Source organism: Eretmochelys imbricata, chromosome 11 (genome assembly GCF_965152235.1).
Source record: "Eretmochelys imbricata isolate rEreImb1 chromosome 11, rEreImb1.hap1, whole genome shotgun sequence".
In the NCBI taxonomy this organism is placed as follows: Eukaryota; Metazoa; Chordata; order Testudines; family Cheloniidae; genus Eretmochelys; species Eretmochelys imbricata.
This window is the reverse complement of record NC_135582.1, coordinates 63,624,626-63,637,137: the sequence shown is the minus strand read 5'-3', so window position 1 is coordinate 63,637,137 and position 12,512 is coordinate 63,624,626. Positions and strand designations below refer to the sequence as shown.

The 12,512-nt window shown below is 45.8% G+C and overlaps 1 protein-coding gene across 3 annotated transcripts in view; it reads left to right on the top strand.

Moving 5' to 3' along the window:
* The window catches only part of PLEKHM3 (pleckstrin homology domain containing M3), a 152,889-nt gene that overhangs the window by 122,755 nt on the left and 17,622 nt on the right, over positions 1 to 12,512 (top strand). For 2 of the 3 annotated variants that reach the window (XM_077829984.1, XM_077829985.1), the window contains one exon: positions 76 to 6,260. In XM_077829984.1, coding sequence (XP_077686110.1) covers positions 76 to 253 — 178 coding nt within the window. In that variant the 3' untranslated portion in view covers positions 254 to 6,260. Of the gene's footprint in view, positions 1 to 75; positions 6,261 to 9,300; positions 9,442 to 12,512 lie in introns of those variants that run through there. The other variant, XR_013347492.1, reaches the window with a different exon arrangement.

The window sequence follows — 12,512 nt, the reverse complement described above, 5'->3', positions numbered from 1 at the left end:
ATCTCCTGTTCTAATCAGTTGCATGCGATTGGTCATCATGTGTCTTTCATTAACAGAACTAATTGGTGTTTGCAGGTGTGAGAGCTGTGGCGCTGTCTTCCACTCTGAGTGCAAAGTGAAGTCTGTCCCGTGTCCCAGGTGTGTGCGCAAAGAGCTGCAGAAGAAGCAGAAGTCCTTCTGGAGGAGACTGAATATGGACGAGAGCCTGGAAGAGTCTTGCACCATGTTCGAGCTGTCCTACCAGAACACATGACTTCTCTTAGGCACTGGCTGACAGGAAGAGATCCTCTTCTACAGTCACCAATTCAAGCAGCTTCTTAGCTATTCAGGCAGCGACCTGATTGCAAAGACTTTGCCTGACCTTATCCTGATTATCGCTTAGCACTGGCCAAAAGAGCCATGAAACCTGGATGGCTTTAGAATGTCAACAGCCAAATTGCATTTTGCGGTGAAGTTGAACCACTAGATCTCATGAAAAATGTGGCTTGCTTGAAATGTTTTCAGTCAAGCTCATTAATTATCAACCTTTTGTTTTCCACCTCAGGAGAAGATTTTCCTCAAGGCAGAAAAGATTTCCTGCCACAACCACATCGCTGTTATTTTTGTTGTTGTTCAGTCAGAAACAGTGAATCAGTTGCTTATTTAAGTCTATTATTTTTATTAATCTTGGCTGAGGCCCTGGTGAAGTGTTTTTCAGGGACTGAGAAAGTAGCAATGGTATCATGCCCACCTGTTTCATCTGATGCAGATGCATGGATCATTTTTCTAATGGCTTTGGGCTTTTTTTTTCCCTCCACCCAAAGGAAAAAGAGCTTTTCATGTCAGATTTTATTCAGGATGTTTTCAAGCGTAAGAACAAGGAGAATTCCTTTAGGGGTGTGTCTATATTTATAGCCATCCCAGCAGAATACTATAAGATCAACAGAGGACTGATTGCTGTTTTTGGCTAGGGTGGCAATACCATTCTTGCCCTGTTATTGGAGCATCACCTTCTGCCTGCTGCTGCTGTCTACGTGGGCCTCTGTTCATGGGATGTTAGTTCAAATCCGTGTTCCATTCACATTCATAGCCATTTTAAACCACCAGATCATTTCGTTTTTTAGATCACCTTATATTAATGAGCAGTGCTTTATCCATAGGAGTGATAAACATGCTTCCCTTACCTGAATCTGCTGGAGCTACAGGAAAAGATCTCTTCTGCCTTTAATATATATATGTGTGTGTGTGTATAATGTGTGTGTGTGTGTGCACACGCAAAATTTCCCTAATCATGAAACATATTTAATCTTTTTCCTGTACCCTTCTTGTGCATTTTGTGTGCTGCACTGGCCCCTGGCAGCATTATGCAGGTCCAGGGGGACTTTGGTACTTCAGTAGGAACTTACCAAGGGAAAGGGCAATTCTCGGAAGTGTATTCTGCCCCACATACCTGGAATATGGGGAAACATGAAACACAGTAAGTCATGTCTTCTGTGCAAAGAGAATGTGTGATCGATTTGACTGGGAAAACGTGTATGTTTCACCACTGACAATGTCTTTCACCCCAGTGAGTCTTTGAGATCGTCTTCACTTGAATCCATTAAGTATCTTAAGTTTTTCTCCGATCTCTACAGCAGTATGTGTATTACATACATATGTACTCATGTGTATATTTATAGAAAGCAAGTACAGTGTCAGGAGAAAAGTTTACAGACTTTTTGTGTGCATGTGTATTTATTTATCGCTCCTCTCTAGCAGGTTTGCTAAATGGCAGGCCACCAACCTATGCTTCTTAGATAATCGCCTAGCCAGTGAGCTTCCCTCCTCCCTGCCACTCAGGTTTGACTCAGCTGCACCTCCATCATGATGGAGGGATGGCAGGGCCAAATATGAGCGAGTGGCATTGCAACCTGGCCCACGGGATCACAGCGCCACTGAACTTATGACAGAGGGGAAGCTGCCCTGAAATCTGCTGCCCTGGGCAGCTGCCAAGCGTCCCTATAGCTAGAGTGGTCTCTGTGCCTGGCCTAGAAACCTCGTATGGTAGCTGTTGTATTTAAGGGAGCAACCAGAGCCCTTATCATCAGAACTTTGCATTAATCGCTGGAATGGTATAAATAAAAGAGAAGGGGGTATAATACTTATAGGAAGTGGTTGGCAGGCTAAAAATGTATCCTCTCGTCTATTCAAACACCGGTGTTTCTGTTTCCCAACCTTTGGAGGGTGGGGAAATAGCTGAACCTGAGCTTTGTCAAATGAATAAACATCTATTATCCATATACGTGTTCATTTGGAAAAGCTTAGGATTGGTGGGGTGTGTTGGGGGGTAACTATGCTTCCATAGCTTTTGGTTGGTTTTCATTTTAATGAAGATAATGCTGTCTGGTTGCCCGACCGCGTAGTGAATTGGGTTTGGCCAAGGGAAGCATAGAGATTCCCTTGTTTAGTGTACTTGCTCTCTGAAAATGAGCCACGCATCCTTCCCACTGCATGACCCCTCCTCCCAGCTCAATGGACTATACATGAAATGCTTTGCTTTCCAATATGATTCCTAGAGCGTGCTCCGGGGGAGTCCTGCCTGGCTCCTCCGAGAAGAATTCCCTGCTCCATCATTTCATGCTCACGCACAAATGCAAACACTTGGGGAGATATTCTGGAATTACAGTCACACAAACAGGAAATGGCTACACAAACAATCCGGCCCCCCAGCGTGTTTTCTGCGTGTGTCCATTAGACCAGTCATGGGACAAAGCCACCAGCCCGGAAGTGAACCTGATGTGGCTGGTGCAATTTTGAATTAATTTCAGACCTAAGGGCAGGTCACGCAAAAAATGCCAGTTGCTGTTTCCAGAGCATAACCCATTAGAACACATGATCATTTACAGTGATGTTTTGCTGCCAGGCATTCGAGTGCATTGGCACACCCTGTATGAGAGCAGAGTCGCTTTTCAGACTTCATATGTTAACTTATTTGACATGTGCAACATCCGAAATGTGCCAGTGCTTTGCTGGATATTTTGGGCCAAATTCTGGCATAGTCCCATTGGACTTATTCTGGATTGACAAGAGTATTACTGAGAGCAGAACTTGGCCTCTTAACTTCAAGATGTACAGCAAAATGGAATAGCAAGTCTGATGTAAAGAGCAGATCTGGAGCGGCTGCCATCACCCCGACAGCAAACTACACTCGCACATCACATTGAGTAAGAGCTGCTGCCAATACCAAAGGTTTATGTGAAGTGCTGTCGTACAGCAGTGTTAGAAGGGAGCCAGTTCCTGGAATGGAGCCACATTCGCACCAGGGGAATGATAGACTTGACTTCTCGTAGTGTGGAAGAAGCTTTCTTCTCTGGGGAAGTCTTGCTCGTTTCTCCATAAGGAGTTAAACCCAGTTCTATGTCAGCATGCCCAGCAAAGTGCATCAGAGGTTGTGTCCTTCCAGCAGACTCACTGATGAAGCACAATTGAAGCATCCAGTCCTGACTACGGGAGGAGTAGAATTGGGTCCGTATTAACTTTCAGCACCACAAGGCAAAAGCATAACTTTAAAATTCTATTAGTAAAAAAACAAAACTGTTCCTCTACTAAGTATACGCTGGCATCCACTGAAAAGGGGCCGATTTTCTGCAACAACCCCTTGTCTACACAGGAAGCAATCTGTGATGATGAATGATTTCCAACAAAATCTCCCAATCCAGGGATGTCTTTGTTTTGGAGAGAAGGGGGGTTTCTCTGTAGTCTCTGCTGTAGCAACATAGCTATTGGCCATTGATCCAGGAGAACAATTCGTTGCCCATTCTGCCTGGCTCCTTAGACATCTTACACACAGCTGGAACTGTCACCTGCTCCTTGGTTGGCATAGACCACCAACTGGAAAAGGACATGGGATCGTTCCCTGAAAAGAAAATCCCTTTCTCCCTGGAGTGTAACTCCTATATTTGTGCTTGCAAAATTTGTGCGGAAACTTTTCATTGTGAATCAGAAGTAAAATGCCCTGACTTGTCTGCAACACAAGGGAAACACTCTCTCTGCTGCAGGGGGGAGGGTTATAGAAGATGCTCATGATGATCCATGCAATTACCACTGTTATAAGCTTGTACAGAACTAATAGTCACCGTAGATCTAGCGTGCTTTAATGAAACAGCTAGATTATAGCCTGATCCTTATGACTACTTAGAATACTTTGAATCTTAGTTTAGTTAGCCTGAGACTATTTTTAAACTTGTAGAGTTTGAAAAAAAAATGTATGCAATTCTCTCCCCCCGCCTTATGGAGTAAAGACATAGCTAGAAAATGAAAGCTGCAGTTTTTTTATGTTGTCAACCACTTGAATGAAATTTCCCAAATCTTGCTGGTCTTGAGTGGGTGCACTTGAATCAGTGGGCATCCTAATTTCTGCTGTGCAAAGTGCATTTGTCCAAGCATCAGGTTTGGTTTTCACTGGTGTCTGTTAACAGTTTTGCTCCTGTGACCTTAAGTTTTTCGTGCTGTTCTCACATGTGAGAAACAAGGGATTTCCCAGTGGATGGGTTTCACCAATTGTTGCGGGGAGATCTTTGGGCCCGATCTGCAAAGTTTTTTTTCTCTTACACGCGTCTGTGCCCTTCCTGCTTTTTGTCAGTCTCGGCTGATGAGAGTTGATTTCTCCATCACGTGACACAGTGTCCAGACTGGCACATACCGGTCCAGTCTCATTTCTTGGATGCTAGAAGCTCGCAATTGGGTTGGCTTCTGAACTATTTGAGCTAAGGCTCTTTTGGCGAGAACCCCGGCCCTGATTACCACTTCAGGAGTGGAGACCGAGAGAGCTGCTGGTGGCAAGTCTTTCTCTTAATATTTAATATCAGTAGCTGTATACATTCTAATGTATTGTAATGGGAACCCTCGTTAAAATTAAATGGGGAACCTGAGAGCTTTTTGTTTGCTTTCTCCCTATGGAACAAAACCTGTCTTTGGGAAGGTCATGTCCAGATTGCAGCTGACTGTTGGTACCTATAGAAGGGATTTAATAGACTAATCATTACAATCTTAGCTCTTGTGCTCTGCTGCCCTGCTGAAAGCGCTCTCGCTCTCTCTCTCTCTCTCTTTGTCTCTCTCTTTGTCTTCCTGAGCTCTCCAGCCAGACTTCCAGCTTCGTAGCTTATTGTATAGCTATTGAACCAGTGGAGTCTGGTGGTTCCGTCTTCATAATTTGCCTTTCGATTCTCCCTCCCCAGTAGGAGTGCCTTACAGTACTGTATATTAGGGTCTTTGTTCCTGTGTCATGGTTCCTGATGGAAGCTGCTATTTGATTAATTTGTAGATCTCAACTAAATCTCCTGTTAACCTTCCCTTGCGCCCCATCCCACCCCCGCAGGATCCTCACAGACAGGATATACCAGCTCTGCATACACCAAGCTCTATGTAAACCTTTCACTTCTGCTTAACTTGGTGCCTTAATTTCCAAAAGTGAAGGATCTCTGTCAGAAATGCGCTGTCACAATTAAAAAACACTTTGGATTGGAGCTGTCAACCCTGGCTCACTTCGGCATCCACTTTACCAAGAACTGTAACAATGAGGTTTCGTAACTGCCTGCACTTTGGATGGGGATGTTTTGTTCGGGGAGGTAACTCATTGTTTATTACCTGTGATCAGGAGAATTCCATTAGCAGGCTTCTCTTCATGAGGCAATTAGGTGGTGTTAGAACATGAGCTTGAGGAGTCATGTTGACCAACACCTCTTTGTAGTGTAGACCGGGACAAGTCATGTTTAACATTGTGCCAGCCGGTCTTTCTGGAACCATGGGCTAGCCCAAGACCAGCTGACACGTCACACATGACAGCCCGTCTATGCTGATTGATTGACATTATCCTAGAAAGGCAGTTAAACTGCTTAAGTCCGGCAAATAAGCAGTAAGCCCTACCACTGTGTGCGCCAGCCTGGGGAAAAGCCTGGCCACCTGGTGTGTCCTTTTAAGCCCATTATCTAAACCACTAGCAGGAATCCCATTTAAAAATGGCATTCTTGTCCCTGTAGTTGAGCAGAGGGGCTGTCACATCCTAAGATCACATATTGACTTAAAGTGCTGGTCTCCCCTCAGTCCCTAGGGAAGGGCAGTCACCCACATCACAGAGCCACCAAACATTCTGGCCCAATCAGGAATCTCAAGAGAAACCCAGGACAAGAAAGCCAGAGTCATCGCTGGCCGGAACCAATGTGTATTAGGGCAGTGGTTTTCAAACTTTTTTTCTGGAGACCCAGTTGAAGAAAATTGTTGATGTCTGCGACCCAACGGAGCTGGGGATGAGGGGTTTGGGGTGTGGGAGGGGCTCAGGACTGGGGCAGAGGGTTGGGGTGAGGGCTGCGGGGTGCGGACAGGAATGAGGGGTTCAAGGTGTGGGAGGGGGCTCTGGGCTGAGGCAGGGGATTGGGGTGCAGGAGGGGGTCAGGGCTCTGGGCTGGTGGTGCAGGTTCTGGGGTGGGACTGGGGATGAGGGGCTTGGGGTAAAGGAAGGGGGTCCAGGTTTTGGGGGGGGCTCAGGGCTGGGGCAGGGGATTGGGGCGTGGGCTTACCTTGGGCAGCTCCTGGTCAGCAGTGTCAGAACAGGTAGGAACTAGCCCGCCTTAGCCAGGCAGCACTGCCGACGGGACTTTGAACGGTCAGGTCGGCAGTGCTGACCAGAGCCGCCACGACCCAGTGCCTTCCATTCCGAGACCAGTACTGGGTTGCGACCTGCAGTTTGAAAACCACTGTCTTAGGGTGGTGGCTTGATTCAGTTTAGCTTCAGGTCTTATCTAACTGCAGGTTTACGCTGGTTTAACAAAAGGTATGATTTCAGACCGATTCTAGTGACGTTGGTGCAAAAGGCTGTGCAGATACTCAAAGCAGTTTAAATCTGGCTTATGCCAAATTTGCTTAAGTCAATCCTTTACCTTCTTACACAAAGCCAAAATAAGAAACTTATGAAAAGAATTGAGAGCATTTACACAGGGCTCTGCACCAGTTAAACTAAATCAGTTTCAAAACCAATTAAAGTTAAACCAAGGCAACTTTCTTGGGTAGACAAGATCTAAGAAAAGCCAGTGTGGGGAGGCTCCTACAGTTTGCATTAGCCTGAACCCACTCCCTCCATGATCTCCAAATTTACCCACAGTACTTAAGAACCGTGGATTTTATCGATGGTGATGTCCCTTGAGTTTGTACGGCCTTGTTCATGGACAGTCATCATGGTCTAGCTGCTAACCTAAACCTCGCCTAGGTTTAGGCGGCCTTGTTCATGGACAGTCATTGTTGTCTAGTCATCGTTAGTCTAGCTGCTAACCTTTTGTGTTTTTTTACTTTTGACAAGGATTTTTTTTAATTATCTGCAACTGTTGAGTCAATATCCTTAATTTATGATCAACAAAGTTAATGTTACCATTTAAGCTCAGTGAATTGAATTATATGTTGACAGTGTACCTAGGTGAGGGTTATTTGTGACATAATTTCAGAGCACCAGTCCCTTGTGTATAAAGCTAAATCTAAATAAATGGTATTAAAAAAAAGTCTCCTTGGCACCATTTTTTTCTTTTATTGAAACACTGCGGCATGAATAGGGCGATTGGGTGATTGTTCAGGCCTTAAAGCTAATCTACCTTCAAACCCTAGCCCACTGGGGAAAGTCCTCTAGATTCTAGCTAATAATAATATTTTTCTCTTCTTGGGTTGGATCCAATGCCATGTCTACAATACAGAGACTATACCAGCATAGCTATGGCACCGTCTCTATGCTGGCATAACCCCATAGTTTAGATGCAGTCTATGCCAAAGGAAGTGTGTTTTCCATCGCTGTAGGAACACCACCTCCCTTCACGATGGTAGCCAGGGCGACAGAAGCATTCTTCCATCAACCCTAGCCACATCTATACTGGAGGTTAGGTTGCTATAGCTGCATCACTGAGGGGTGTGGATTTTTCACACTCCAGAATGACGTAGCTATGTCAATCTAAATTTTAAGTGTAGACTTGGCCTAAAGCTTATCGAAGTCAATGAATTTCACTGGGCTTTGAGCTTTAGTCCCTCCCATCTGAGGATCTCAAAGCACTTTACAAACGATTAATGACTGGATTTTCTGAGGTGATGAGCACCTACCACTCCTTTTGCAATTAATGAGAGCGGTGGCTGCTCAGCAACTTTGAAAACCAGGCCATAAATCTCTCACTACCACCGTGAAGTAGAAAGACCATGTCACCCACTACTGAAATGCAGCCACCTCTGGCTTGTCTGCCTGACAGAATGTTTCCATGTTCAAAGACCGTTGCCAAGAAGTCTTAGCTGACAGTGATTGAGTAGTCAGTATAGGCAAGGGGAAATAGTGTTCACCACTGAGTCAGCTGGTGTCATGATCAGAGCCCGTCCTCACCTGTTCCTTACTTCTGTAGTCTTTTCCTGTGGGAGAGCAGGCCTCATGGAGAAACAAAGAGCAAGATTTTGGAAAGGGGTGGCAGGATACTTCAGTCCAAGGGTTTGTCAGAACTTGGTAGCGCACTGATCTTTCATCTTTGGAGACCTGGGTTCAGATCTTGATTTAGGTCATAAGTGAAAACAAAGGTAATGATCGCATTGGTGTGCATCACAGAGTACAATGAGCTGTCTCTGGCCAGGAGGCACCCCTGGAATTGCCTCCACTGTTCTGCATCAGCAAGAATATGATGACTAAGCATTTCTCAAATTTTAAAAGACAACATACATAAAAATGCCCCGTCCCTGGCTTTGTGGCCGATGACAATGTTTTAATTTGCTGTGTTATGCTGAAGTGCACTTGGGTTCATTTCTGTAAATATAATGTTTAAAAATCTATGAGGGCAAAGGTTAATAAACTAGATCAGCCTTGGAGAGGTGTGGGGATTTGAAACAAACAAGGTGGAAGCCCGGAGCACTTAAATCCCATTATGATGTCATGGGACTTAGGTGCTTGAGCATCCTTAGGCTCAGTAGCGAGGCCGGGAATTTAATGGATATTCAACTACCCTGTCACCTCTAATGTGGTCCCTCCAGGTCACGGTTAAGGCAAGTTAACCTTGTGGGGAAGTTTTTAGTGCCACTGTCTCTGCTCTATCAGGTCTGTGCATCCGTGCCCCAGGGATGGGAAGCCAAAGCTTCTTGCCAGCACTAAATCCACTATTTAAAATACAGGAAGAAAAAGATGATGAGAAAATGGACAAGAAGGGAAGTGCCTCTAAATGTCTACGGGTGACTCTTGTGTTGTCACGTCTTAGACCAGAGTGATTCCTCCCCCACCCCTTCCCACCCAACCCTAAAAAAAAATTCAATCAGGAGTGTAAATCCTCTACTCCTCAGGTGCCTTTGGACTTCATCCCCCTGATGAAACCAGCTGTGATAAAGAGCAACGAGTTAATGTTTGACTGAAACCAAAGGAGCCACACGGTGTAACCATGTTCCTGATAAGACCTCCTCTTACCTCCTTATTTGCCTTACAAGGTGAGTGAGTTGTGTTTCTACATCTTCTTCCCTCCATCTCGCCTTTTCTGTCAATAGGATTAGACACAGCAGGAAGTTTTGGCTCATCTCTAGGCATCAGTGGGAAGCAGAGGGCTGATGGTTGGGAAGCAGCTTTTTCCATCGTGCGCCTTTTCATTTTATGAGCGTTTAAATGAAGTGAGCTGTAGCTCACGAAAGCTTATGCTCAGATAAATTTGTTAGTCTCTAAGGTGCCACAAGTCCTCCTCGTTCTTTTTAAATTAACTAAGTTGCCCAAAAATATATTCCATCCGCTGCCAGGGGCCATTTCGGGTAGGAGGCACGAGGGACCTTGATTTCAGTTTGGGTCAATAACCTCATAGCTGTGATTTTTCCTGCCCCTCCCAACCTATGGTGCATAGTAAACACTTTGGAACTGCCTCCTTGCAGTAAAGTATAACTACTGCAATAAAATCTTACCTTGAAGGCCCTTGTTTTCCTTGCAGATGGAGTGAGAATGTACTTAACTGCTACTTATATTAACCCGCTCTGTTAACTGCTCAGTGGGGCTGAGCTTTACCTTCTTCAGCCCAGGCATGGAAGGATGTAGAAATGCCCTGTTGGGATCCGGTGAGCTCTCTGGGCCCCACAGGAACCAGGTGCTGAGTGCTAGTTGAGATCAGCAAGCTAGGGGCAGTGTACCTCTCCCCTCCCAGTGTGCTGTCAGTGAGGGTGATGTGGGCCATAAATCAGAGAGGACCTCGCGGGGAATAAGGCTGAATAAACCCCTGCCCCAGCCACCCTTCTACATTGTTTTCCTCCTGGTGGGTTCATTTATATCCCTCATCCTGAGGGCACACCCATTGCTAGAGGCCCCTCTGGGAGCACCATCACAGGCAGAGCACCCCGTCGCTATATCTCTGAAGTCCAATACGCTGGGAGAAACCAGATGTTCAGGTCATTTTTGCCTGTTCACGCCCTATTTGCTCTACAGCAGAGTCAGCTGGACCAACTCAAGATTCTTTGTAGTCCCAGCCCCTTGCTCACAAGCCACAGTGGAGGAATCACCTTATAACCACTCACGTCACCTGAGCATACTAATCTACCCAGAAACACTTTTCCTCATTCAAAATTCACCCTTTCTGTGCCTAGGGCCGAATGATTCGCCATTGGGTTGCGTAGGAGAAATGATCCCAGCACTGTGCTCCAAGTCTGCTTCGGCACCTTGTGATAGTCATTTGCGACCAGTGCGAAGCGGGTGTCGCAGGCTACCAAACGAGAACACACCGGTGTAAATGACTTCCCAAGGCTCAGGGCAGTGGAGAATTGGGCCCTTCTTCTCTAGTAGTCTTTTCATATCGGAATTGAAAGCTTCCACCTAAAATGTGAATTGGTTGTGCCCGACTTCCCTGTGTTACCAAGGAAGTCGGACTAGATAGATGGTCACAATGGTCCCTTCTGGCCTTGGAGTCTATGAACTTTAATAATCTTTCAATTACTCATTTTTTAACAGGCAGTCCACATAGCGGAATTAGAATGTAACCTTTCTACCAGCTGTACGTGGCCACAGCAAGGGCCAGGTTCAATGAGTCTATGGGAACCTTTCTAAAATAAAAGTAACGTATGGCTTGTGCCCCATCCAGAGCCAGACCCCAGCTCTAGGGAACTAACATTTTACCTCCCTCGTCAGCTTCCCTGCTCGCTTGGCATAAACAGTACAACATAAATAGGGCACTGCCAAATTCACAGCCATGAAAAATGCATCACGGACCATGAAATCTGATCTCCCCCTGTGAAATCTGGTCTTGTGTGCGCTTTTACCCTCTACTATACAGATTTCACAGGGGAGATCAGCGTTTCTCAAATTGGGGGTCCTGACCCAAAAGATTATTTTAGGGGGGGGTCGCGGTATTGCTGCCCTTTACTTCTGTGCTGCCTTCAGAGCTGGCGGCCGGAGAGCAGCAGCTGTTGGTTGTGCGCCCAGCTCTGAAGGCAGCACCCCGCCAGCAGCAGCGCAGAAGTAAGGGTGGCAAGACCAGACCACGCCACTCTGAGTTCTGCGCTGCTGCCTTCAGAGCTGGGTGGCCGGAGAGCGGCTGAAGTGAGGGTAGCAATACTGCAAACCCCCCCTACAATAACTTTGTGCCCACCCCCACCTCCCCTCCTTTTTGGGTCAGGACCCCTACAATTATGACCCCGCGAAATTTCAGATTTAAATAGCTGGAATCATGACATTTATTATTTTTAAAATCCTATGGCCGTGAAATTGACCAAAATGAACCGTGAATTTAGTAAGGCCCTAAACATAAAACTCTGGAGAGAAATGCACTGGTGTGAAATTACAGGTGTAAATGAAGCAACGAGAGTTAGCTTTTCACCCCTTGGGGGAAGTAGAGCGTTCCAGCCCCCTAAGCCATCTAGCTCTGAGACTTGCAATCCCATTAGCAAAATGACCAATGATGGGGGGGGGCTGAGAACTGCTGCATGAACCAGTATGCCAATCGTCTCTGGAAAGGAAAAGGATTCCTGGGGCTTTGCGTACACAGTTATGGTTTGTCTTTTAAAAGGGCTCCTGTTTAATTAAACAGCAGCCAAAATAGCATTTCAGACACCAGGCTAGTCAGGAGGGTCTTGTGTTACCATCAAGGCAAAGAGCTGAAAAGCACATCAGCTAATCGGGTGTCACAAGTCAAACCAGACAAGGTCTTCACAGTGACTAGGAGTAAATTCCAGCCATTTGAAGCACAGACAAATAAAAACCTTGGCATTGGGGTGGTGAGTATGCTGAAGAGCTGTTTCATTGCCTATAGTAAAAGACTCTTGAATTTCTGCAGATGAATTGCTCAGACACTAAAAATGAGGTTAGTGGGTTCATCTGGAAAGAGAAATAAGGTAAGGGCTTGTTTCAAGAGTTGCACTTTCCATTCACTAGAGAACTCAGGGTTACTCACTACGTACAATGTCGTAGCAAGTCGATAGCAAGAACCATATTAACAATGTAAGCAAGGTGTAAATACAATGCCTGAGTAAGGACGTGTAGTCACTTGGCCCAAGTAAGACAGCAGCGGGCAGACATCGAGCCTACGTATGTA